Source organism: Hipposideros armiger, unplaced genomic scaffold, assembly GCF_001890085.2.
Source record: "Hipposideros armiger isolate ML-2016 unplaced genomic scaffold, ASM189008v1 scaffold_296, whole genome shotgun sequence".
Taxonomy (NCBI): Eukaryota; Metazoa; Chordata; class Mammalia; order Chiroptera; family Hipposideridae; genus Hipposideros; species Hipposideros armiger.
This window is the reverse complement of record NW_017731646.1, coordinates 226,805-250,356: the sequence shown is the minus strand read 5'-3', so window position 1 is coordinate 250,356 and position 23,552 is coordinate 226,805. Positions and strand designations below refer to the sequence as shown.

Below are 23,552 nucleotides of genomic sequence, written 5' to 3'. Positions count from 1 at the left end.
AAGAACATTACAAAGCAGAAGAGAGAGCAATGGCCCATAATCAGAGCTATACTGATAAGGGACTGGAAGTCTGGTGCACCCAATTGAAGATAGATCAAAGGAAAGTGATGTGAAATGAGTGGCATGGGAGAGGGTGACAGGCTCCAGACCAGGCAATGTTGGGTAGATCTTGGATTTTATCCTAAGAGCCTTAAAGTAGTGATGTGATTTATTTTTAAGACAGTCCTTTGGATCTCATGTGGAGAATTACTTGAGAAGGACATGAGAAGAGGCAGAAAGACCAGACAGGAGGTTGTGGCACTGGTCCAGTGGGAGAGGACGGGGGCTTGGATTGGACAGTGGTGGTGGAGGTGGAGACATATTTAGGAGTGTGAGGCTTGACTTGACAGCAGACTTGGGGTGACACAGCCACACATCACACATACTACTCCCTCTCTTCCAGGCACACTGGAAAAGGCATGGCCTGTAGAAGGTGTGCCTCATCAAAGAACATGGATGGTAAGATGAAAATGTTTGGAGGGAAAAGAGTTTTGAATAAGGGGCCTGGAAATCTGGATCATTCGTGCCTGACAATGACTTTCTGCTGGGAAGCTCTGTGACCTTGGACAGTCCTTCCACTTCTGTGGGCTGTAGCACACTCATCTTTAAAATGAGGGGAAGACTAGATGACTCCTAAGATCCCTTGGAGATCTGACCTCTGTGATTCAAAAGTCAGCGTTTAGTTATTTCTGCATGGTTTTTCTCTAAAGGATTGATGGTAAATGTTTTCATCCCATGCTAGCATCCTCGTTATTTTAGAACAGGTGGCCCATGGCCTCAGAGGTATGAGTTTCCTAAATATAAACAAACTTAATTATTAGTGTAAGACGCTAAGTAAAACAAACCAAAAAAAAACACCAAACAAAATGCATTGTTAGTACAGTGTAATAATGCCAATGATGCATGATGGGTTGTGTGTTACTATCAGGGTATTTTAATATAATTTTAAACATTTCAAGGGAAATGTTTCATTTGAAATATAACCAACTCTAGGTAATTGTAAGCCATGTAAAAACAGAGTTATGGGTAAATTATGTTTGGACTCATCCAGCACAGCGGTCTTCATACACAAGGCTCTACATCGACTAGGTGGTAAAAAATCATTAATTAATACTGCAATAATTTGTAATTTGTGCCAATTCAGCTAGTGATAAATCAAACATATCTACAGAGGCTGCCAAAAAAAAAAGTATACTTATTTTAAGACAGGAAAAACTGTATTAAAATTGTAATACTCAATATATAATGATAACAAAAGATGAATACAAGTCATGTGTATACATTTTTTGGCACCTCTGGTATTTTTCATTATCTATAAAGAAAATGTATTAGTGTGCATTGTTTTATTTAAAATACTTTACAATTACAAAGAAATCAGATATTAAGAGTGGCAAATTTTAAAAATGACACTGCGCATTAATTAGCTAAAAAATGAATGTGAGGGATTTTATTTCATTTAATTTCTTTTCATTTCATTGTGCTCGTACTTACCAAGTCCTTGGCATTTAGAGATACTTCATCCCACCAGGGGGAGATAAAGTAATATTCACAATTCAGAATTCTTCTGAACATGAACTGATCACCTCTTTCATCATAGAACGGTTCAAATCCACAAAGTCTAGAGGGACAAAAGATAGGGAATAAAATGCCTTTAAAAACCTAAGTATATTTCATCATTTTTTTTTCTTGCAGAAATTCAAGGCTGTTCTTTCTCACAGCTTCCTGTTATGAATGCAAGTCTATTCAGCACAAGTATGCAATTGCCTTGTTACAATTTACTTTTGAGCTTTTGAGTGTGTAAACGCACAATCATGTCTTTAGAAAGTAGAAATAGATACAAAACCAGTTTAGGATTGCTAAAAAATGTTATAATAATATTAATAATTATGACACAAAACAACAATGGTAATAGTTCGCATTATTATTGGCACTATGTTAATGGCTTTCCATGATTTTTTTCAGTAGGAATTGAGAAGACAGAGATTAATTAGAATTCCAATTTATTACAAAGTGGGAGAATTAGAATTTTGAGAATAGAGAGATGAAAAGATATAAAGAAACTATTTTTCTGTCATTTTTATTCATCCTTATTCACTGAATTCCTCCATAGAAATGAGTGAAGTATTAGATTTCCATTCCACTCCAGTATGGATTTCAGAGTGAGCAAAGATAGAAGCTAACACTGTAATGGCCTTTTAAAGCTTCATACAGTGAACAGGTAGACACAGGGAGGAGCAGCCTACAATTGCCTTAACCTTGCACGTGACCCTCACTCTTGTACATCTTACAGGCACTCCCCTATGTTCACCTTCAGTTTACACAACAGGGTCAGCATAAAAATAAATGGGAAAAATGGGAGAAAAGAAATGGAGAACCATCTCTGGCATCCTAAAGAGAGAGAGGAGAAGCGAGTTGCTGGTCTAGGAGGGTGGAAGTTCTGAAATTACTAGGAACCGAAAGGGAACTATAAAAAAAAAAAAAGTCTCTGCCAGGGAATGTGTAACATTTGACAAAGAATGGGGAGAAAAGAATGAGTATGTCAAAAAACATTTCCCCAAATTTGTCCTTCCAGCTGGCCAGGTTGGTACAGAGCATGAAACGTTCAAGTGCATCCTGATGTAGTGGGTTTCTAGGGAGAAGCAATTTCTCATGTCCTTTTGCTCAGGGAATGTCCACTCAGGAGAGTCTTTGTCTTTTTCAAGTATTCTGGATCCAGCCAGGGAAAAGCAAGGCTCAGGCCTGCTGAGGTCTGGGCCAGTGCACCCCCTCCTCCCCTCCCATTGCAGTAACAGCACTGAGGACCCTGCTCCAGCGCAAAGAGAGAAGGGAGCACGTGCCCGCACCTTGACAAGGAGGCAGATCAGCCTCATCTGGCCCTCCTGTGCCCTCCACAACACTAGAAAAACATGGCCTGTTATTGGCTAGTCATGGAGAAATTAGCCAACTTTCCAGGTTTGGTTTAGGGAACTTTTAGGCTGCCCCTCCCTGGAAATCTAGAGAGAAGAATGACAGTTCAGAACTGACAGTAGTAGAAGAATGATAGTACTCAAATGCCTTTCTTTCATCTCAATCATGTCAGCAAATTTGTGCATTGGTGACAGAGGTAAAAAGTTTATGTCATGTCAACCTGAAATGTCCAAAATGGAATAAATGTGACACACAGCAGAGCATGTACACACACACACACACACACACACACACACACACACACACACACACACACACATGGTGCAAAAAGCCTTCAGAAATAGAAGTATTTGTGCATTGGTGACAGAGGTAAAAAGTTTATGTCATGTCAACCTGAAATGTCCAAAATGGAATAAATGTGACACACAGCAGAGCATGTACACACACACACACACACACACACACACACACACACACACACAGGTGTGCGCATGGTGCAAAAAGCCTTCAGAAATAGAAGTATTTGAAAGCTGACAAGGACAGTGTAGGAGGGTATTAGGATTATACAGGCCTGACGTGTGAATGTATAATACAAGGTAGCTCCAAGCCGCTGGGCAGAACTGCAGTGTTGAAAGCTGAAGGAGAGAGTGTGACTCTCTGATGTTATCTGATTCTGACTCTGACCTGAGCATTGTAGTAGCTGCTTTTGTTTGTGGGGACAAAGGATTTAGGTGTAAAAGGTAGACAGACCAGAATTCCTGTGAGAAACACCAAAATGGTCTTCATTTCCAGTCTCCTGCCGTCCTTAAAAATATTAATAGCAAGGCCGTAACACAAAATGGCCTGGTGGAACTTTTAATAAAATAAAAGGGATGCGTAGGTCCGAGGGCGCCTTCCATGGGAGAAAATGTTCCAGTGAAGCTTACCTGGTAGAATCTGTCAATTATTAATGAGCTACAGATGAAATAAAAAGTCCCCAGGCTGGCAGAAGTTAGACCAGAACTGAACGATATTAATTGTAAGCAGCACTCTTATTTTCATTTTGGGGGTTACTATTGCTGCTTATTTCAACCAATACCCATAAATTAATGACCTTAAGTAAACTAGGGAAAGGACCTGGACAGGCTTTTAAAATTATTTTCAGGGCTATAGTAAGATGTTTCTTAAATGATCACCATTTTTTCTCTTCATTTTCTCATGTCAGGAACTGTATTATGGAGTTTTACTCATTCCTGTTTTTCAATTTTTTGGGGTGAATGTACCTTAATTTCCTATCTCTATATCTCTGAGTTCTTGTAAATCCTTCCTGCTTAAATCCCTCCCATTACATTTCAACATGAAATTGTAGTTGGGTGGACACACTTACTTTTTAGGGGCAAATCTGAATCACTATTTGTGTAGTTCCATTTTTCAATTAACGTCACTAAGTATGATAAATCACCTACATAATTGAGGAGTCAACATTCTTTCCCCAGCATAAAAGTGATCTGAAATATAAGCTGAAGGAATTCTGTGATATGGCCTTACAGATTCATTTGACTGAATTAAGCACTTAGTATGGCAAACACAAATTACTGAACAGTTTGTACTTTCATTAAAAAAAAAAATCATGGTTCTCTGCCTCTCCAAATTCTTCTGAAGCTTTAATACATTCTGAAAACACAGGGAATTGAACACTGAAAATCTACACAATCGCAGATGGCTCTTTTATGGGTTGCTTGCTCACCCTTTTTGTTTTGGCTACTCATCAATGTATATACTCAGAGTTTTCCAACTTGGTTGGAGGTCCTATCCCAGTTATCCCATGCCTAGCCCTAAACACTTCAATTTCTAAGATCACTATTAAATTTAAAAAACAAAGCCCTCTTTCTTCTAGGGACTGAACTGTGTCCTCCCAAAATTTATATGTTAAAGCCCTAACCCCCTAATGAGATGACACTTAGAGATGAAGCCTTTGGGAAAGAATTAGTGTTAGAGAAATTCATGAGGGTGGGACCTCCTGATGGAATTAGTGCCCTGTTAAGAAGAGACACCAAAGAGCTTGCTTCCTCTCTCTGCCATGTGAGGACACAGGGAGAAGGCAGCCATTCACAAAACATGAAGAGGGCTCTCACCATAAACCTAACAAACCAGCAACTTGATCTTGGACTTCCAGCCTCCAGAATTGTGAGAAATAAATTTCTGTTTAAGCCACACAGTCCATGGCATTTTGTTATGGAAGCCTGAGCTAAAGAACACACTTTCTTTCACACCCTCTAAAATCTCTTCACAGATTTGAATATTATAGGTTCCAACAATTAACCTTGCAGTGTTCTCTAAATGGTAATCAAATCTACTTGTTTTGAATTAAATTCTGGAACTCATTGATAATCTCAGTTTTATAGCTGTTTGACAGCCATCATCCTCCGTAGAAACGCTTCCATCATTCTTGCTTATTTCCCTCATATTTGTCTGCAATTTCATCAGCTCTTTGGCAAATTTCCTAAAAACCTTATTTACTAGTAGACAGGAGCTCAGAAATGGAATTGGGGATACCAAAGAGCGAAAGATTTAGCCCAATTTTTTTCTACCAGAGAAAAATGTTTCTCTGATTAGGATAGTAAACTCAAGGTCCTTAAGATCCTAACAGAGATAGGAAACAAAACTAATGGTAAAAATGCATTTAAAGCATTTCTGGTAAGAAATGTACCCGTTTGGGATTGCTTAAGAGATTAAACAGCCTTTACCCTTTACAAAGAACTAATACACTACTTATTTTGATGAGGTGCAAATAGGTAAAATAAGCGCACATTTAATAGGTGAATACACGTTTCACATTCATTACTATCATTAAATAATGAATTCTTCCCCAAATCTGCTATGCATTGCATAGCAGACTGCAACACAGAAAAGCCCGGACAGAAGTTCTGGCACCAAGGAAATTACAAAATCAAAAGCAGTGCTCATATTCAGAAAATTTCATAACTAACTCTATTTACTATGTCACAGAAAATCACAAAAAGGTCTTGCTTTTTATGAGGACTACAAGTATCCAGAAAATACTACAGCAAAGGCAAACAGTTGGCAAAAAGATTGTTGTTCTTTACTTACAAGATGTAGGTGATTATTCCTACAGACCACATGTCTACCTCTGGTCCATAGGCGCAACCTCGAAGAATCTCAGGTGCTAAAAAAAAAAAAGAGTTAAAATTGTATTAAACTGGAGTTGAAAGTCAACATTTACATGTTATTAACAAGCAATGGGGAAGAAATGAATTCATCAACATAAATGTCAGAACAGTTTTATAATCAGTCTTCTCTCCCCACACCAAAGTATGAGGCTATAAATTCTTATGTCTATTTTAGCAGGAGAGATTATCGTCTGTTAGGAGGACATAAAAATAAAGTTATTAACTTGAATATTCTACATTGGGACATCATGATGCTGCTCAAATCAGATAGATAGAGCTATGCCTGTGCTACAAAAAAAGGCTTACTTCAAAAGATCCCAAAACTTCAAAGAGGCTTCGTACATAGAAAAGAAAGGAATGAAAATTTAGCAATGTAAGGGGAAAAAGGCACAATTATGCTACCTTGATATCTAAATCTGCTTGGAGAATGGGGCTTCCATGAGTATGTTTATCTGACAGTGTGCAGGGCGGGCACCAGGTCAGGCGGTGGGAAGGACTGGGAAGTCACTGGTGTCAGAAGGTTGGAACAGGAGCTAGGAGCGCCCTTGCTCATGCCCCGGTGTTGGGAACTACATGCAGGTCCCCAGGGGGCAGCTGTCCCCAGTCACTATGGGACTCTGAACTGAGATGAGGCCTCCTCTGTGCATAAGGAGGCTGCTCCTATAGCTCAGCCCATCACTGTGAAAGAGGAAGGTGATCTCAACCACAAAACCGGCCCCGGAGTATAGACTTGTGGGTTCTTTCATGTTTTTATTACCTCGGAACTGTGAAAATGGACAGTCAAGTGAGTCCAGTCATTTGTCCTGAGGATTGGAGGTGCTGCATGTTAGCCTAACTAACAAAGGAAGAAAAGAAGATGTGAGAGCTCAACTGACTGTGCAGAAATAGGGCGCAGGCCTATAGCCCAGAGTGGCCTTTTTCTATTGTGAACAAAAGTGCTGTAGGTATCAGTGGAGTCCCTGAGGAAGGAGCTGCCTGATGAAAGCTGAGGGCATATTGAGGGACGCCTTGGGGATGGCGGAACCACACTCCTTCCTGCTGGGGGCAAGTGAACTTGATCCCCTGTCCACACAGGCTGGAAATGTCACATTTAGCGTGGATTGCCAAAGTGAGCTCTAGAAGGAAGCTGTCCTCATGGGACTCTAGATTTAACTTAGAGGAAGGAACACAGCAGATTTTCCACTGACAGCTTCCCATGTTTTCCCGCTCAGGATATTCTCTGCTCTGTAGACACTGTGTTACATAAACTAAAGGAGACGCAGAGCCCGTACAGTGAAATGAGAATGTGCATTTAACACCCTCAGCAGCAACTCAGCAACATGTACCCTTTAAATAATTGTATCTGGGGCCAAGAAGTTTTTCTCATCTATAGGCAAATTATTTCTAGAAAAACTTTAAGATTTTAATTAACATAATTAAGAAAAATGGATGCTCAGTGCCACCGTTCACCCTGTCAGGCTAGCTTTCATTTCCCAGAGCAACACAGACGTTTCCTTTTGGGCCCAAAGAGCTGCAAAACTGAGCTCCCACTTGAAAATGCTTTGCTCACCGTAGTGCAAAAGAAACTCAGCTTAGTCTGCCACTTTCACGAGGGCTGTTCCTGTCTGTCTTTGTCTTTGAGAGCTGCTCCCATCTGAGAGCTAAATGCATGCATATTAAACATGCATATTTAATACCATTAGCCCTTCCCTGCACAGGTCTTCACATCAGTGAAGTGCTATCAAGTCGCACACTGCCATTTAAACATAAATACAGAAATACATTGGGGAGAGTCTTTTCCATTTTCTGGGTCTTGGTTTCTACCTCTAAAATCTACATGAATTGGACTGGCTAATTTCCGAGTTTACTTTGGGTTTTAACCTGCTAGCCTCTGTGATATTGGTAAAGGAGAGTTACTGACAGTTCAAGCAAGAGGAGAGAAGTGCTCTCCCCAGAGAACGTGCTGCATTCCCGTTCCTCCTGCTAGAGCACCTACTGTCTGTGCCGCCCTGTGGGCGCCTGTCTGTTGGCTTTAGTGACATCAACTAGGTGAGGCAGCCTGTACTGTCCAGATGCCAGCATGCTGTCACAAAGGTTACGAGCTTTCTCTGGCCATTCTTCATAGCTCCCAGGCCAAAGGCCTCACTCACCCCAAAAGTGAATTCCATGGAACACAATTGTTTTTGAGTTCACTTTATAGGGCATCTGAGCTTCTTACTTGACATGGCAATATACCCATTCACGCTAATCTTTAAATATTTCCAATGACTAGTTAATGTGACCTTCACTTCAGAACCAGCACAACATACTCCTGAAATCTATCTGAACCTTTTCCAAGAGCCAAAAGCTTTTCGAGAATAAATTTCAGGCTCTCTGGCACATCAGCGCTTCAAGTCTCCTAAGTGTCCAATGTCCTTGCAGGCGATTTTACAAATTGGTGATTTTCTTAAGACTGGGAAATTGTTGACTACTTCCAATTTAATTCAAGATGAGATATCAACCAATACACTTTTTAATGCTATAAGTACTTCTGGCGATCCTTTGTATCTCTTCTCACCTCATTGTCAAAACAAACAAACAAAATGCAGTGGGGAGAAAACAAATTTGAGGGCTAATACAGTTTTTTAGAATTAATTTAAAATAATTTAGAATCATCTTTTCTGAAACAGTCAATAACCATTCATTATTTTCACTGGCTATCTTCTTAGTGGATCCAAGTTTCCTGCCACTTCCTAAAATTACCTTATCATCCATGTTATTGCTTATTAAACACTAACGGCTCCAGAGCCCCCAGGACAAGCCATACTCTAATCAGAATAATTTTAGTAAATGGTCTTGGAATTACCCAGATGCCACATGCATCTTTTTAAAAAGCAATTTTAGCTGAATATAAAAATTAATAAAAAATTCAAATTTTAATTATAATATTTATTCACCAACATATCACTTAGACCTCTGAGTGCTGAGTTTTTAAAAGTAAGATCATGGTACCATTAAAACATCTAGAGATTGAGAGTCCATCTGGAGATAGGAGTGAATTCCGATTTATCCAATAAAATAATAAAATTACTGTAACCAGTTCTGGAAATGGTCCTAAAATAAAAAGCATCAGGTATAGCTTATGACACATTGGCAGGGACCAGGATTTTCATCCTTTCCTAAAGCCTTAGGAGAAATATAGAGGGATGATTTTGTCACTGATTGTACCTTCATTTTGTCAATGCCCTAGATGCGGTTTACTATCCTTTCCTACCTATTGAATTAAAACTACAGAGTGGCATTCTTTATCAGAAGACTGTTTCAAACTATTGTTAACTCTTTTGAGAAAGACAAATCTAAGGGAGACTAAGGTGAACGAAATCAACAGGCCCATTCATTCAATCATAAATCATGAACTATATACTAATCACCTTCTGTATGTGATTAGGCACTGTGTTAGGTGGTGCTGGGGGAAGAATCATGGAGGGTTCAAGAAAACAAGTCTCCACCATCATGGAGTTTACAGTTTGGTGGGGAAGGTGATTGTTGATTAAGAAAACCACGTGAAGGAATACAAGTGGAAACTGGAAGACTGTCTCTAATAGAGGGTTGACCTGGTCAGAATGATCAGGGAAGGTAACTGGAGAAAGCATAGTCTAACCTGAGAGGTAAAGGACCTAGAGAAGTTAACTAGGCAAAGGGGGAGAGGGGGGTGGTTGAGGAAAGAGAGAGGAGAGGGTTCCGGGTGAAGGAAGCACATACGCAGAGACTCTGTTGCCGGAAGGAGCAAGGGACACTCATGAACTGGAAGAAGTTGGTGTGGCTGGAGCAGAGTCCTGGGAGCAGTGAGGTCCAGGTGTAATGAGCACCTGGCAGGTAGGTCAAGGCTAGGCTGCAGATTCTAGTAGGTCAAAGTTGTGGTTTGCTTTTAAATTCTCTCTGATGCTTTCATTTTAGCGATTCAAAACATATGAGGGAAACCATTTTTCATCTTAAAGCCTGAATCTGACTTTACTCCCATTCTTACAGCAGAGATAAGAAAAATCACTCTGAGACTTTTTTCCACTGTAGAGGCTTATCTTGAATTCAGAGTTTTCTTGAGGCACAAAAATCCACATCACCTTTAGCAGAGAATCTAGAAATCTCTCTAAACTTTGCCTCTGGGGAGTGAGCAGTGTGGAAGGAGGGGGGAAGGGGATTTATCTGCCAGGAGCAGATTAGAGTTTGGAAATTCTCTGCCCCTTCCCCATTCCTAACTTGGCCTAGGAACCCGGAGGAGAAGAGTGCACTCTGGGCAGCCTCTTACAGGTGGCAACGGTGCTCACAGCCAGGCAGGCTCCAAATCGGGGTTTTCTCAGCATCTGGTCCTTTGTTAAGGTGTCACATACATTTGGCAAGAACGGGGCACAACTTTTCTAACTTTGTCAAGTGCAATTTGCTTTGACAACAGAGAAGAGAGGCAACGTACCTCTCTGCTAAGTGTTATAACAAAGGTGTGGATCAGACTGGGATACTTCCAGATGCTTCCAAAGTGGCTGCATCTGGCTCAGAGCAGCCTTGCAGGTTTACTACAATGACTCCCAGAATTCTATCAATCCTGTGAAGGCCGTACTGTGAAAGGTTAAGAAGGACTGAGGAGGCATTTGAGACCTCTGTCACTTTGGTTATCTACGACTTTTTAGTGTACAACAAAAAAAAGTTTGAAGGATGTTTTGAAACACAAATGATACGCTTTATGCTCCAACTTATCCTTTCCATTTTTCTGGGCTCTCTTGATCTTTTAAACTATACCTATCAGTCAATCCAACTCTCCCTTACTATTTTTTTATTTAAGCTGTTAAAAATTCTTCCTTGCCACACAAATTGTGTGATATTTCTCTTTCTAGAAATCTTATAAATAGGTGAAGAAAGATAGCCTGTTTATTTTCCTCAGCTTACTTCTTTTTTAAGAATACCCTGAATAGAAAAATCAAATATTTGAGAACACCTAGTGCTTTTCAGAAGAGGAAAAGAGAAACACAACTTATTTTTATTACCCTTGGAAATTTCATTTCTATAAAATTCACTTTTCTATGATTCCGCTGAGCCCTCCCATCTTGGAGTAATCACTATTGGTTCCAAATCTTAATCAGAATGAGTCTCCTGGTTACGTTCAAGTTGTGATGGATGCTGGCCCAGGACAGCAAAGCAATATCAACTGTTGCAAAGCTGCCTTTCCATGTTTGTGGAGTGAGGTGGGGTAGAAATAAATAAACCATATAAATAAGTAAACCCACATCATCCCTAACAGTAACATTCTATAAGAATCTCTTTTGTATATGGAGATGCAAATATAAAGTAACGGACTTAGAATTCCAACTCTGTCTCTTGTGGTAAGGACGGCAAATGTGTTTTTCTCTAAAGGTGCTATCAATCTTACTGATAATTATCAAGAATAATTCTTTTGGAAATTTTTTTTTATGTTATGCACATCCTTTCTGTAACAACATCCTAAAATGGAATGTTTTGCAGGGCCCAAATAATATATTTTAAGCAAGTCTTCTCTACCCACTTGCTATCAATCACCTCTTCCTTTTGACCTCTTTTTCCTCCATCATTCCACCCTCACATGTATAATAATAGAGCTGAGCCTCACAGCACTGTGAATTCTCTGGCACAGTTGGTTCTGTTCTTGAAGTAGTCGCTTACAGTTACAAAGACGTGGGTACAGAAAATGATTTATAGTGTGGAGGCCCAGAAGTTAAGGATTCCCGGTGCTTTCAAAGACTGTCTCTAAAGCAAAGAGAAGAGGAGCAGTGAAGATGATGATGGTGACAGTATCTTTAGACTCAATTTTATCAGCCATCTCAGGCCAGAATACAGTTGGTTAACTTTGATTTAACTAAGTGGTCGCCATAACCCTCAACTTAGTTTACATACATGGAATTTATAGACAGCCTTTGTGGTAATATTTAAATACCATATATCTGCTGGGTGATGCAAAAATTAGCAGGACTCTTTCTCTCCTCCCCTTTTGATAGCCCTGAGTCCTTTAGATTTTAGAGTATTGTTTGGCATATTGAGCCCTAAATCTATGCCTTACAGCATCCAATCATAATTCCTAATTCTGTCCTATGCAGACTCCTCTGCTATTTGACATCTACGAATGATAAATGTGGTTCCTTCTCTTCTCTTTGGCCTCATAACAGTGATGTTGCCCCGGGATCAATCTAGGTCATTTCCTTTGCTACATGAATAGTCTCATGACTTTAAATAGCATCTATATGCTGATAATGCCATTTATTTCAATAACCATGTCCCTGATCCTGAACTTCAAACATATAAACCCTTCTGCCCACGTGTCACGTCCACTTGGATGTCTAACAGGCATCTCAAAATCAACAAGCCCCAAACCTGTTGCTCCAAAAGTCTTCCCCATCTCAGTAAGTGTCAACTCAATCCCTCCAGTTGGGAAGCTCTGATCTCCTCTCCTACCTACCATTTACCTCCTTGTCACTGCATTACAACCAACCGGCCTCCTGCAGACCCTTGTCACCCAAGAGTGTTCATGCCTCAGACTTGCTGTGCTCCGCCCCCTCCACCTGGAATGTTCTTTCCTTAGATATCCACGGAGCTTGGTCTCTTCCTTCCTTCTTTCAAGGATTTGCTCCTATGTTGCCTCCTCACATGAAGCCTTCCCTGATCACCCTGTTTACATTGCAACCCAGGGTCCCAGCACTTCCTGTTCTCTTCTCCAACTCTATAGTCTTCCCCAGAAATCATCACCTCTTTTTATATAATTTACACATTCATTTTGTTTATTATTTGTACTCTTCCACTCAAATGTATCATCTTTAAAGAAGAGGGTTTTTTTGTTTTGTTTTTTTCATTGCTGTATCTCTAGCACCTAGAGCCCTGCCTGGTGCACACTAGGAGTTCAAGAAATACTTATTAAGTAAAAAAAAGAACAAAAAAAAAAAGAACTGAAATCTATATAATTAAAGTTCCACAGCATATACGTTGTTTAGGTCAGTACCAGACCAAGGCAAAGACCCCACGTGACTCATTTTCCTCTAGATTTAAAACCTCGAAGAAAGCTTAAAATTAGCCCACACTCAGCCTGCAGAGTCTCTGTCCTCTGCAAGGTCAAGAACAAATGAGCTATGACTGTTCCTCATTGCTCCTGTATCTGTCTCCAGCATCACACACTGCAAGCATGCCCCTGGGATACTCATGATGACTTAGGGACACAGCCAACTGAAGGAGGAAGAAGAGCTGTGGACAGGAGCAGGAGGTGGGTCTGGGCGCCCTTTACCCACCTGCTTAGAGTTCTCTGCTTTTCCCTCTCACCTGCCCTGTTCCCTTCGCATGGTCACCAAACCCCACAGGATCCTGAGGGCACACACACAAGCCCATCAAGCAGAGAGTTACAGGAAGTACAGTTGACATTTTACTATGTTTAATTCTTCTAGTTTTTAAAAAGTTCATGGTAAAGAGAAAGTCATCATTGTATGTATTTAATTAATTCTCAGGTGAGATCCTCTCTTACTTGATTTGATTACTGATGTATTTTGATACTCTTATTATTTCACCTTACCGATTTAGTCCTCTAGAAATGAACAAAAACACGTCTTTTATGGAACTATTCTGAAAGTTTGTACTTGTACTTTAGATTTACTTCTTTGATTTCATTTAAATTTTCCTACATTTTTCATATTAGTGTGGCAGAAATCTCTTCTGTCTAACTGTAGGCTGTTGAAAAATTATCTTTCATTTTGGTATAATGAATGTAATAAGTTATTTCTTTAAAACATAGCAATGTGGCAACAATGTAGGATTATCACTGTAATAATGAGACTCTGGCAAATGCCAGAAAAAAGTAAATTCTTAACAACATTAGAATTTAAATAAACAAACAAGTAAAATCTGAAATGTGAATATATAGTTGAATTAGTTAAGCTTATGAATAAATTAGATAATTGTATTAGAAATATCCTTTTATCTAACCCATTATCATATTAGTTTCTTTGCTACTCTAACAGCTTGTATAGTTGGCCCTTGAACAACATGGGTTAACTGCAGGTCGACTTATATGTATAATATGTATAATACTGTAAATGTATTTTTTCTTCCTTATGACTTTCTTAATAACATTTTCTATTCTCTATATTACTTTATAATAAGAATTCAGTATACACATACAAAATATACCAGGGGTGCCAAAATATGTATACACATGACTAGTATTCATCTTTTGCTATTGGTATATATTGAATATTATTGAATTTTAATACAGTTTTATCCTTTCTTATCATGTGTATACATTTTTTGGTACCCTCTATAAGTTAATTGACTGTTTAATTGATCAGTAAGTCTTTCCATTACAATATGCTGTTAATAGTTAAATTTTTTGGCAGTCAAAAATTATATACCAGAGCCGGCCAAGTGGCACGATGGTTAAGAACTGGCTTGGGATGCCAGAGGGCCCTGGTTCGGATCCCACATATGAGGGCCAGTGACACTGCCCTCCACAGCTTAGATGCTGAGCAACAGCTCAATCTGGAGCTGGGCTGCCGTGAGTCACCGGCGACGGTGTAGGCTGCAGCCCCTGTGGCAGTGGGGTTGCCCTGGGCTACCGTATGTAGCCAGCAGCCAGCGTGAGAGGCCGCCCAGAATCCGGCAACTGATCTGCCTCGCCCGGGAAGAGCGCAATGATGGTGCCAACTTGGGCCAGTGAAGCAATGTCCTCCACAATCAGACTGAAGAACAAAACGACAACTTGTCTGTTCCCCTTCCCCCAATTCCCCAGCACTGTTCCCATCTCCCCAATAAAAAAATAATTTAAAAATCTTAAAAAAAAATTATATACAGATTTTCGACAGTACAGGGTCAGGGGGCTGATGCCCCTAACCCCTGAGTTGTTTAAGAGTCAAGTGTACCTTTCTGTGTTTGCATGGGTAGATTTGACGCCCACAGATTTCAAGCCTGAAATATCTAAACCAGTTAAGACATTTTGGTAGTAATATTGCATAGTTCCATTGTAGCATATTTATCAGGAGCCATGGCCCAATGAATTTTTTTTTAAATCTATTTCTTTTCCCAACAACATAATGTTGAGAATTTCTTCAATGTTGAACACTTCATAGACTATATCAGAGAACGAGTCATTGATTTCATTTATCAGAGTCACACATTTTAATTTTCTGGTATGGAATTTAGTTTCAATTTGGCACATTTCCCAGGAAACAATAAGTATTTGCTTAAACATGCAGCATCTGTGATTTTTCTTTGGCGATACACTATAGGAGAACCCTCTGTTATTAGTGGTCTGGGGCAAAGGATCTGTGAATGAGGCTGAATGCCTGGCTTTTCCTTTTTTTATTTCCTGACAAGTTACAGGTGATATAACATAAGCATCCACTTCCTCAAAAGATGTAATTTAAAAAGCCTTCCATTAAAGGTAGGAAGCAGACTCAGTGTACGTAAGGATAACTGACCTAGGATATAATCACCCATACAAGCAAGGCAACAAGCTCACATCTCCAGCAAGTATATGGGCCTCAGACATTTCACATTAAATGTGAAATCTCTGTGTAAAGTCGTACATTTCCTGTCGCCTGACAGTGACTCTCACCAGTCTTGTATTTGGGTGTCATTTTCAACTCACTCTAAAAAGTTTCCCTCCACCTAGGTACCTGCCGAACTGATGACAGTGCTTATATGTGGCAAGGGGAGAAAGGACTAGAACTGAGAGTGAACCTTACAGGGGGTTTTAGTCCATTAATGGTCTAATTGTTTATAAGGCAGATGAATAAAAATAGTTACTGTTTCTATATTACATGTTTTAAAATTCAAAACTCTGCCTCTTTCCTCTGCTCTAGGTCATCCACTTCCTGTGCTCTGGTGTTACTGTGACTTCTCTTTTTCCCTAATTCAGCTTTCCCAGTGGTTTCTGTGTTACTATACACAGGTGTATCCTTAAAATCCTGCACCCAGGGCCGGCCGAGTGGCTCAGTTGGTTAAGAGCTCGCTCAAGAGTTTGAGCTCTGAGCAACAGCAGTTTGAGTCCAGCCCGAGGTGAGCAGCCGCTGAGCTGCCAATAGGTAGCAGGATGGCTCAGCTAAAAAAAAAAAAAAAATCCTGCACCCTCTTCTAGTCCCATTTTGAGGTAATGTTTCATTGTACTTCCTTTGGATCAAGAGAATGTATAAATAAATATATTTAGTTATATATAATTTGGACTGTGCTCTTGTAATTAAATATATTGAACTTATTTGTTTTTGACTTCTCAGCCTGCCTCAGCCTAATAAGTGATTCCATACATATGGTTAGTATTTCAGAGTCCACAAGGCACTTTTATTTTTCCTCTCAATCCTCCCCCTCTAGCCCGCCCTGGCTTCCTTGCTGCTCCCTTTTTTCTTATAATATAGCAAATGGCTCCTTCCTGGTGAGCCTCTACCTAGAGCAGAGTGGAAGTATTATCTCGATCATGTTCAGACGCTCAATTCCCTCTTTCCCCATTACACAGCCTCTAGGGTGATACGATATCTGCAGGGAAAAAATAGTAAAGGGAAAATAAGCCTCCATTATATGATGGCATCATCTATCCGTAAGACGGGATTGCTTATGACAAGGACAAGAGTCTGAAATAGTATTTTAACAATCATTTTCTATTTAAGAAATAAATGATTGACGATAGGAGTAGATGAAATATATTATCTGCTGAGAAGCTGTTTATAGAGTGACAAAAACCTATGTGTAGATTTCTGACAGGAGAAGAACAGGAAAGAGTATTTACAATAGCTTTCTAGTTTGTCTTCTTTTTATCTCTTTTCTCCCTTGAATCCATCTGTCATTATCAAGATATTTATAAAATACAGATTTGTTTTAAAAATATGATTGCTCTGATTGAGAACCTTTGCTAGATCACTATTATCTACCAAAGCAAGACTGAATTCTTTAGCCTGATGTACAAATTCTTTTAAAATATGTTCCATTCTTCCTTTCCAAGTCCATCTGTAGCCTCTGTACCAAGGACTCTACGTTCCAATCATGCAAAGTGATGAAGTAACAAACAGTCCCTGAACTTGCCAGATGCTACCACTCCTCTATAACAGGAGGTAGTCCTGTGCCTGCTGACAAAAAAAGAATGTCTTATGGCCACCTCTTCATGTGTTGAATTCCTGCTCATCTTTCAGTGTCCAGTTCAAATGCCCTTCCTCTGTGAAGAACTCTCTAGGCATGATTAATTGATCCCTCCCTTCTGTATCCTTGAGCCTTTGGCTCAGAGAAATATAGGCCTTATCAAAATAAGCTTTGATTTATTGTGTATAGGCCTTTTTTCTTTTATAGCCCATGAAATCCTTGAAGGGCAAGACCATAAGGTGTCACTCTTGTAAACTCAGTGCCTAACATTAAACATTCAATGTTCATGTTATCAATGAATGAATAATTCATTCATAGGATGACCATTCTGCAATGCTGGGAGAAAGAACTGCTCTTATCACTATTATGAAAGCCCTTGAAAGGACATGGCTACCTCTTAGTCACAGAAGGGACTCTGAGAGATCACTAGTATAACTTCTTTCTGATTTCCCAGTTCAGGGCTATTGAATTTTCAGAGAATTGCTCCAATCTACCTACCTCCTTGGAAGACTTATTATTTGGTATTGATAATGACTACTAAATTGCACATCAACTTTTTTTTTGTGAGAAATCCTTACTTTGTTATATCATTTTTTCCTCAATTCTCTTTCAATGTTGCTACGAATTGGTCAGCAATTAATGAACACAAATAGGCAACCCTATTTGGCACATGGTATTAAATTCAGGATTCCATTTTTCCCTCATAGTCTTGGAGATCTGGAGGGATGAAAGAAATACAGGAAGAGGACAAACAAGGACATATGAATTAGAGAAAGGGAAAGTGCATATGGCACCATTAGAAGGGAAGTGTCATGGATAAGTTTCAGCTAACAGCACTAAGGAAAATAAAATACATAAAAACAAAACAAGAGGATCCCTATAGGGAACATGGAGTAGTGTAGTGATTTTCACTTTTTTTTTTTCCTTCTAGGAATGAATGGGAATCTTCCTCATAAGACTGTGGTAGAGATAGTGAGTTGTCTAATGCAATACTCATTCTTCGTAACAGAACTCTGAATTCATTTGGGGCAGCAACATGTCCAGTCAAAGGACACACTGCCCACCTCTGTGGCAGTGGGGAGGCTGTAACTAAGTACTAGCCAACAAGATATAAGTGGAAGTGACATGTGGGGCTTCAGCAAATCCATTTAACAGTGAAAAGGTACATTCTTTTTAGCATTTTCTCCTTCCTGTTGTGCAGAATGCAGATGTAATGACTGATTTCAAGCAGCCATTTTGGACCACAAGGAAGCATACTAAGAAATGGTAGAGCAAGACAGGAAAAACCTAGGTCCCTGGCATTGAAGTCCATCACACCTGCTGAGCCATAGCTGCAGAACCCACCCAGGTTGCCTATCTCTCGGCTTCTAACATGAGAAGATCAACTTCAAATCTTGTTTAAGCCATAGTTATTTTGAGTGTCCTGAATTTACTCCTAATTGATAAACTATTCTTGTCCTCAAGGAGCCTAAGATCCAGAACAAGAATATTTGGCACAATGTAAAGAACTAATAGAAAGAGAGGTACGCTTAATTCTGTGTAATTCTTGGATTCATGAACAATTGAGCTGAACAATTTTAGATTTACCAGGGAAACTAGTTAAAAGTAAAATTATAAAATGTTTGTGAAGCTAGAAACCTGAAGAAAGGTGATGAAGAATACATGTGGTTACTAATATTGATTACAGATATTTCAATTTTTCTTCTTAGAATAACTAAGCAATACTTTTCAAGGTTTAAAAAGTTAAAATAGAAACCATTTTAAGCTAAAAGCAATAACTGATAAATATTTCTATGAAGGAAAGCTATATCGATTTATCTATATTGCTTTTTTAAAGATGGAATTCTATAATTCTGTTTTTAGGCCCGTGGGTACCTAGATTCTCATCCCTGATTCACTCACAACTAGGTGTGGAATCTTGGGAGGTCACACTCTTAGTAAAATGAGAATGTTAGTAAATAAAGTTTAAAGTTTCCTCAAGCACTAAAATTCTGTGAATTTAATCATTCATTTGCTTCAGTAAATATCACAGTGCACTTTCTCCAGTCTGATTTCTATGAATTCAAAAGCTATTAAAATGATTTAGTGATGTAGTTCTTGAGTGTCTACTCTGAGAAAGGTTGACTAACGAATATAAATGCCATGGAAAAATAAGACTAGTAACTCCAAATACCACCTTTCTCCTATGTTTCCATAATGGCTTTTCTCTACACATAACATGGTATTTCTTAAAATGCTATACTTTTTTAGTTTACATGTCTGTTCAACCCCTATAAACTGTGAGTCCCTTGGGTGGGGGTGGAAGCAACAAAATTGTCTCCCGGGTGCCAAGCACTGGCTTGAGTATACAGTAGGAAATTTTGCTGAAGATGCGAGTGAGTGAAGGAAGATTTGTGTCAAAAGATGATGATCCTAAGAGAAAATGATGGCTAATCTTGAGATTGATAACGTGAAATTTTGTCTCTTTTCTTTGTAGTACAGATTAGAGATTTTAATTGATTTGTGACATATTCATTAGCCACAAAAACTTTAGGACTTCTTGATCATTTTTGCAAAGTTTATTGGCTTTTAAGTTGTTGCCAGATTAATTCAGCCATCAAGAAAAAAAAGGGTAAATTTCATAAAGGCATGGAGCCAAAGCTATTGTTGCCTCTCATTTGTAGACTGTACACGGGGTGCCTTCAGCCCATCCTGGGAGACTGGGCAAGAACATGTGAGGATTGCTGCACAGTCTCTCTCCAGAGACTGGGAGAATCTGGTGGGGAGATGCTACTGGATACCGTTGTCTTAGTGAGGCTAGGCCAGTGCCACCAATGAGAACTGGGGACTACCCCATTCTCATTGTTGTCCCATGTACCACCTGAATTAATGACGCATACTATCCTCACAAACCGTCCCAAGTAAAAGCAAATAAGGAAGGTGACAAAGGGCTCATGGCTTTAATTCCAATTACAAACAAAGATGTTTCCCTACCCTTTACCCTAGTTAGTGTCTTTGTACTCCTGAGAGGGTCCAGGTGTAGCTACTGCCCCAAGAGCAGGTACAGAGCACATAGTCCCTCCTCGCTGGGGTCCCCTCTCCCCCTGCTGTTCTAACAGGGGTGACTTAAAACCAACATCATGGAACCCCTCATGCAGAACAAGAGGTGGTCTGAGTATCAGTTATATATGCCTTCCTTGTAGAGATTTGCCTTCAATCGTAAGTGTTTTAAATAGGGATATTAGGAGTTTTAAAAAATCAGATTATTCAATAAAAATAGATTGCAAATAACAATAAATAGAAGTAAAATATCAGTACTAAAGAGCATACCGCAATACCCTGGGGTTCCACATACTGTCTTCATGAGCACTTGATGTTCCACAATTTTAGAGAGTCCAAAATCAGCTAGCAACACAAGAAAAAAATATTAATGAAGCAAGTCTTTTCTCAGCTTTTATAAGGTGACAGAATACTTGTGTTATTCAAAATAAAACTAACTTATTTATTTGCTTGTTTTGGTATCCGATGGTGGCGTGGACATAGATCAGGACCAGTTGCCAGGGAGAGAAAACTAAAAAAAGTAATAATAATAATTTAAGCCTTGTTTTCAACCAGAGAAAAATATGACCCCCAAACACACTGTATACTTATCTCTGTAATTCCCAGCTTTTAGCAAATAAGTTATTTCATTTTGAAGTAATTAATAGTGTCAATAGGTCTATTTTGTCTAATATTAAATCTGAGATTTATGAACCAGTAACTCCAAAGTGCCATATAGAATTAGTGATATAATTCAGAACATTGGAATAAATCCAAATAAAAAATTGGGCTTTCCTAAATGTCAAGGAAATGAACAACATAGACACCAAAAGGTTTCTTCTATTTCAAATAAATAATGTCATTCCCTAGCGTACTTGGAGGATAAGAATTTACTCTCCTTTGAGGAATATGGCTTTTAAAAAAAAATCATTTTTATTTATTCCTCAGAATAATACCTAGCTAAAACATTATCAAAAGCTGCTACCCTTATGGTCTATTTGCTGGGTGACATCTGTCTCACTCAGGAAACATCAGGAAAGCTTTCAAGGCCATTCTTCAAGAGAGGCAGGTGCGGAATCCATGCCATTTTGAACTTCAAAGACAAGCCCACATTTCCACGGGGGTGCCGATCCTTATCAGAGGAAGCAGCAGGCAGTCCTCCAGAAAGAAAGGCTCTCCTGCCTAACTTGGTGTCTATCCGTCCACTTAAAGACATTTCTTTAGGGATAAAAATCTTTCAAAGAGACGTCAAAGGAAAGGGAGCCTCCCTGCTGCCCACCGCCTTTCGGGAGTGATAACCAGAACAAGCAGCCGCCCTGCGAGACTTCAGTATTTTTTTTTCTGTAGGTTTTTGCATTCATAACGCACATTATGTTATCTGAGCTCTTCCATGATATGTATAACCTAAGTTTGAAAGGTGTTAACACGTATAAATGCACTGAATTTATCAGATTAGCATTGTAAAGGACACAGCACCAAGGCAGCAATGTCCATCAGAGGGTTTTAATACAAATTCTACTAAAGAGACTCCATCTAAAACAAATTTTGCTATTTTTTTTATCAAATGAAGATTTTTCTTTGGAAGGCACATACAAAGTAATGTTTAATATACTTCCTTTTAAAATGCTGATTTAAAGATCTCTTTGGATAGATTGGAATTTCCTAAAGTTCATCTTTGTAGTTCTTAAAAATGCTTAATGGAAAAAAAAAAATCAAGGTTTCCAGAGTCAAATAAAGTTTGGGAAAAGACTCACAGTACACTCTATGTCAGTTTACACACTAGCATTTTTAAGGTTCTGGGGAGTCCTGCAGAAATTAAAATCTTGTTTAACTTTAAGTTGGCATTTTCTAACTTACTTGACCAACCTTAGCACCTCCACAAACCACTCCCACCTCCCCCTACATGGAATTATTCACCCTTGTTCACTCAGCTGAGGAACCAGCTTTTCTAGGAAATACAGATCTCAATTTATCTCTGTTTACATAAACAAGTAACCCAGACGCTAAATTCACTGAAAGATACTAAACATTTTGTGTCAAAGTTCTTGATTATCTAAAATTAAGTTCCATCTAATAAAAGGGAGACAGTGTGGAATACAAGTTAATAATCAAAAAAGAAGTGTTATATTATCTGTGGTTTTCTTCCATATACACTTATCTATAAAATATAAGGTCACCTGCTGAAGTCCCTGTCATTTCCAACAGCTGTGATTCCTTTATGATGTCCAGCAATGGTGTGTCAACTCTAGGCACTAATTCCAGATTAATATTCCAGGAAAGAGCACGGACTTCCAAAACAATGCATTATTCCTTTATAAATACCAAATATTCAAGGAAATTGAATGGAGGTGAAACTGGATGGCGCAGTATTTTAAAATTCCATAGAATACATTTCTTCTTCCCCGGGCAAAGGGGTCATAAGATATCAGGAAATGTCCTCACCAATTTTGAGTGGTGCATCAGGGGCTGGAGTTGCATAGAGAAGATTCTCTGGTTTGAGATCACGGTGGACAATCCCATTTTCATGTAGGTACTAAACAGGGAATATAATGAAGTGAGATTCATGTAATTATATTCATCTTTGCAACATTTATATTTACTAGTTTCGGAATTATAATAAGCTTTAAGCTATGTGATTCAACAATATACACACATTATGATTTAAAAATAAACACCAAAAGGAAAACATGTTTTAAACTATACACCATTCTAGAATATCTTATATATAATTACCTAAAAGTGAAATGCAATTGAAATTATGTAAAACCAATTGCCAAAAATAAAGTATTTACCCCTCGGAGGATACTAGGTAGTTCTCTTCATACATATTACCATATCAGCTGAAATTGGCTAATTATTATTATAATAAAGTCAAGGTGATGTGTATTAAAATTTGCCTGGTTTATCTGAAAAACATAATTGTATGTGTCCTCTTAGAAATTTACAGCCATGGCAAAGACTTCATAATTATTGTTTGAGACATTTAAATGTGAGTGATTATTATAGAGAACACATCCAACTTGTGTAGCTCTCTCTCCTCAGTGCCTGAGGAATTCACCCTCCATCCCTACCTACTGCTCTTGCCTGCAGCCAGGCCACATACACATTTTCACTCTTAATTACTCTGATGACTAGCTTAATTGTCAGCTCTTCTCCAACCCGTACTCCACACTTCCATTTTTTTTTTTTAGCAAAATCATATATACATTCAAATTTTTGCTAAAACAGATTGCAACGAGCTTATCTCACACACTTCCGTTTTTCAAAGTGCAGATCTAGTTAAGTCACTCCCTGCTTAAAAAGTTCAGCATCTTTCCCTTGCTCTTAGCAAGAGTG

General features: G+C 38.9%; 1 protein-coding gene across 2 annotated transcripts in view; it reads right to left on the bottom strand.

Annotated features, from left to right (window-relative positions):
- CAMK4 (calcium/calmodulin dependent protein kinase IV) overlaps positions 1-23,552 on the bottom strand; it is a 237,158-nt gene that overhangs the window by 7,799 nt on the left and 205,807 nt on the right. For both annotated transcript variants that reach the window (XM_019659146.1, XM_019659145.1), the window contains 4 exons: positions 22,659-22,749; positions 20,508-20,582; positions 6,037-6,112; positions 1,531-1,657 (listed from right to left, as the gene is read on the bottom strand). In XM_019659146.1, coding sequence (XP_019514691.1) covers positions 1,531-1,657; positions 6,037-6,112; positions 20,508-20,582; positions 22,659-22,749 — 369 coding nt within the window. The remainder of the gene's footprint in view (positions 1-1,530; positions 1,658-6,036; positions 6,113-20,507; positions 20,583-22,658; positions 22,750-23,552) is intronic.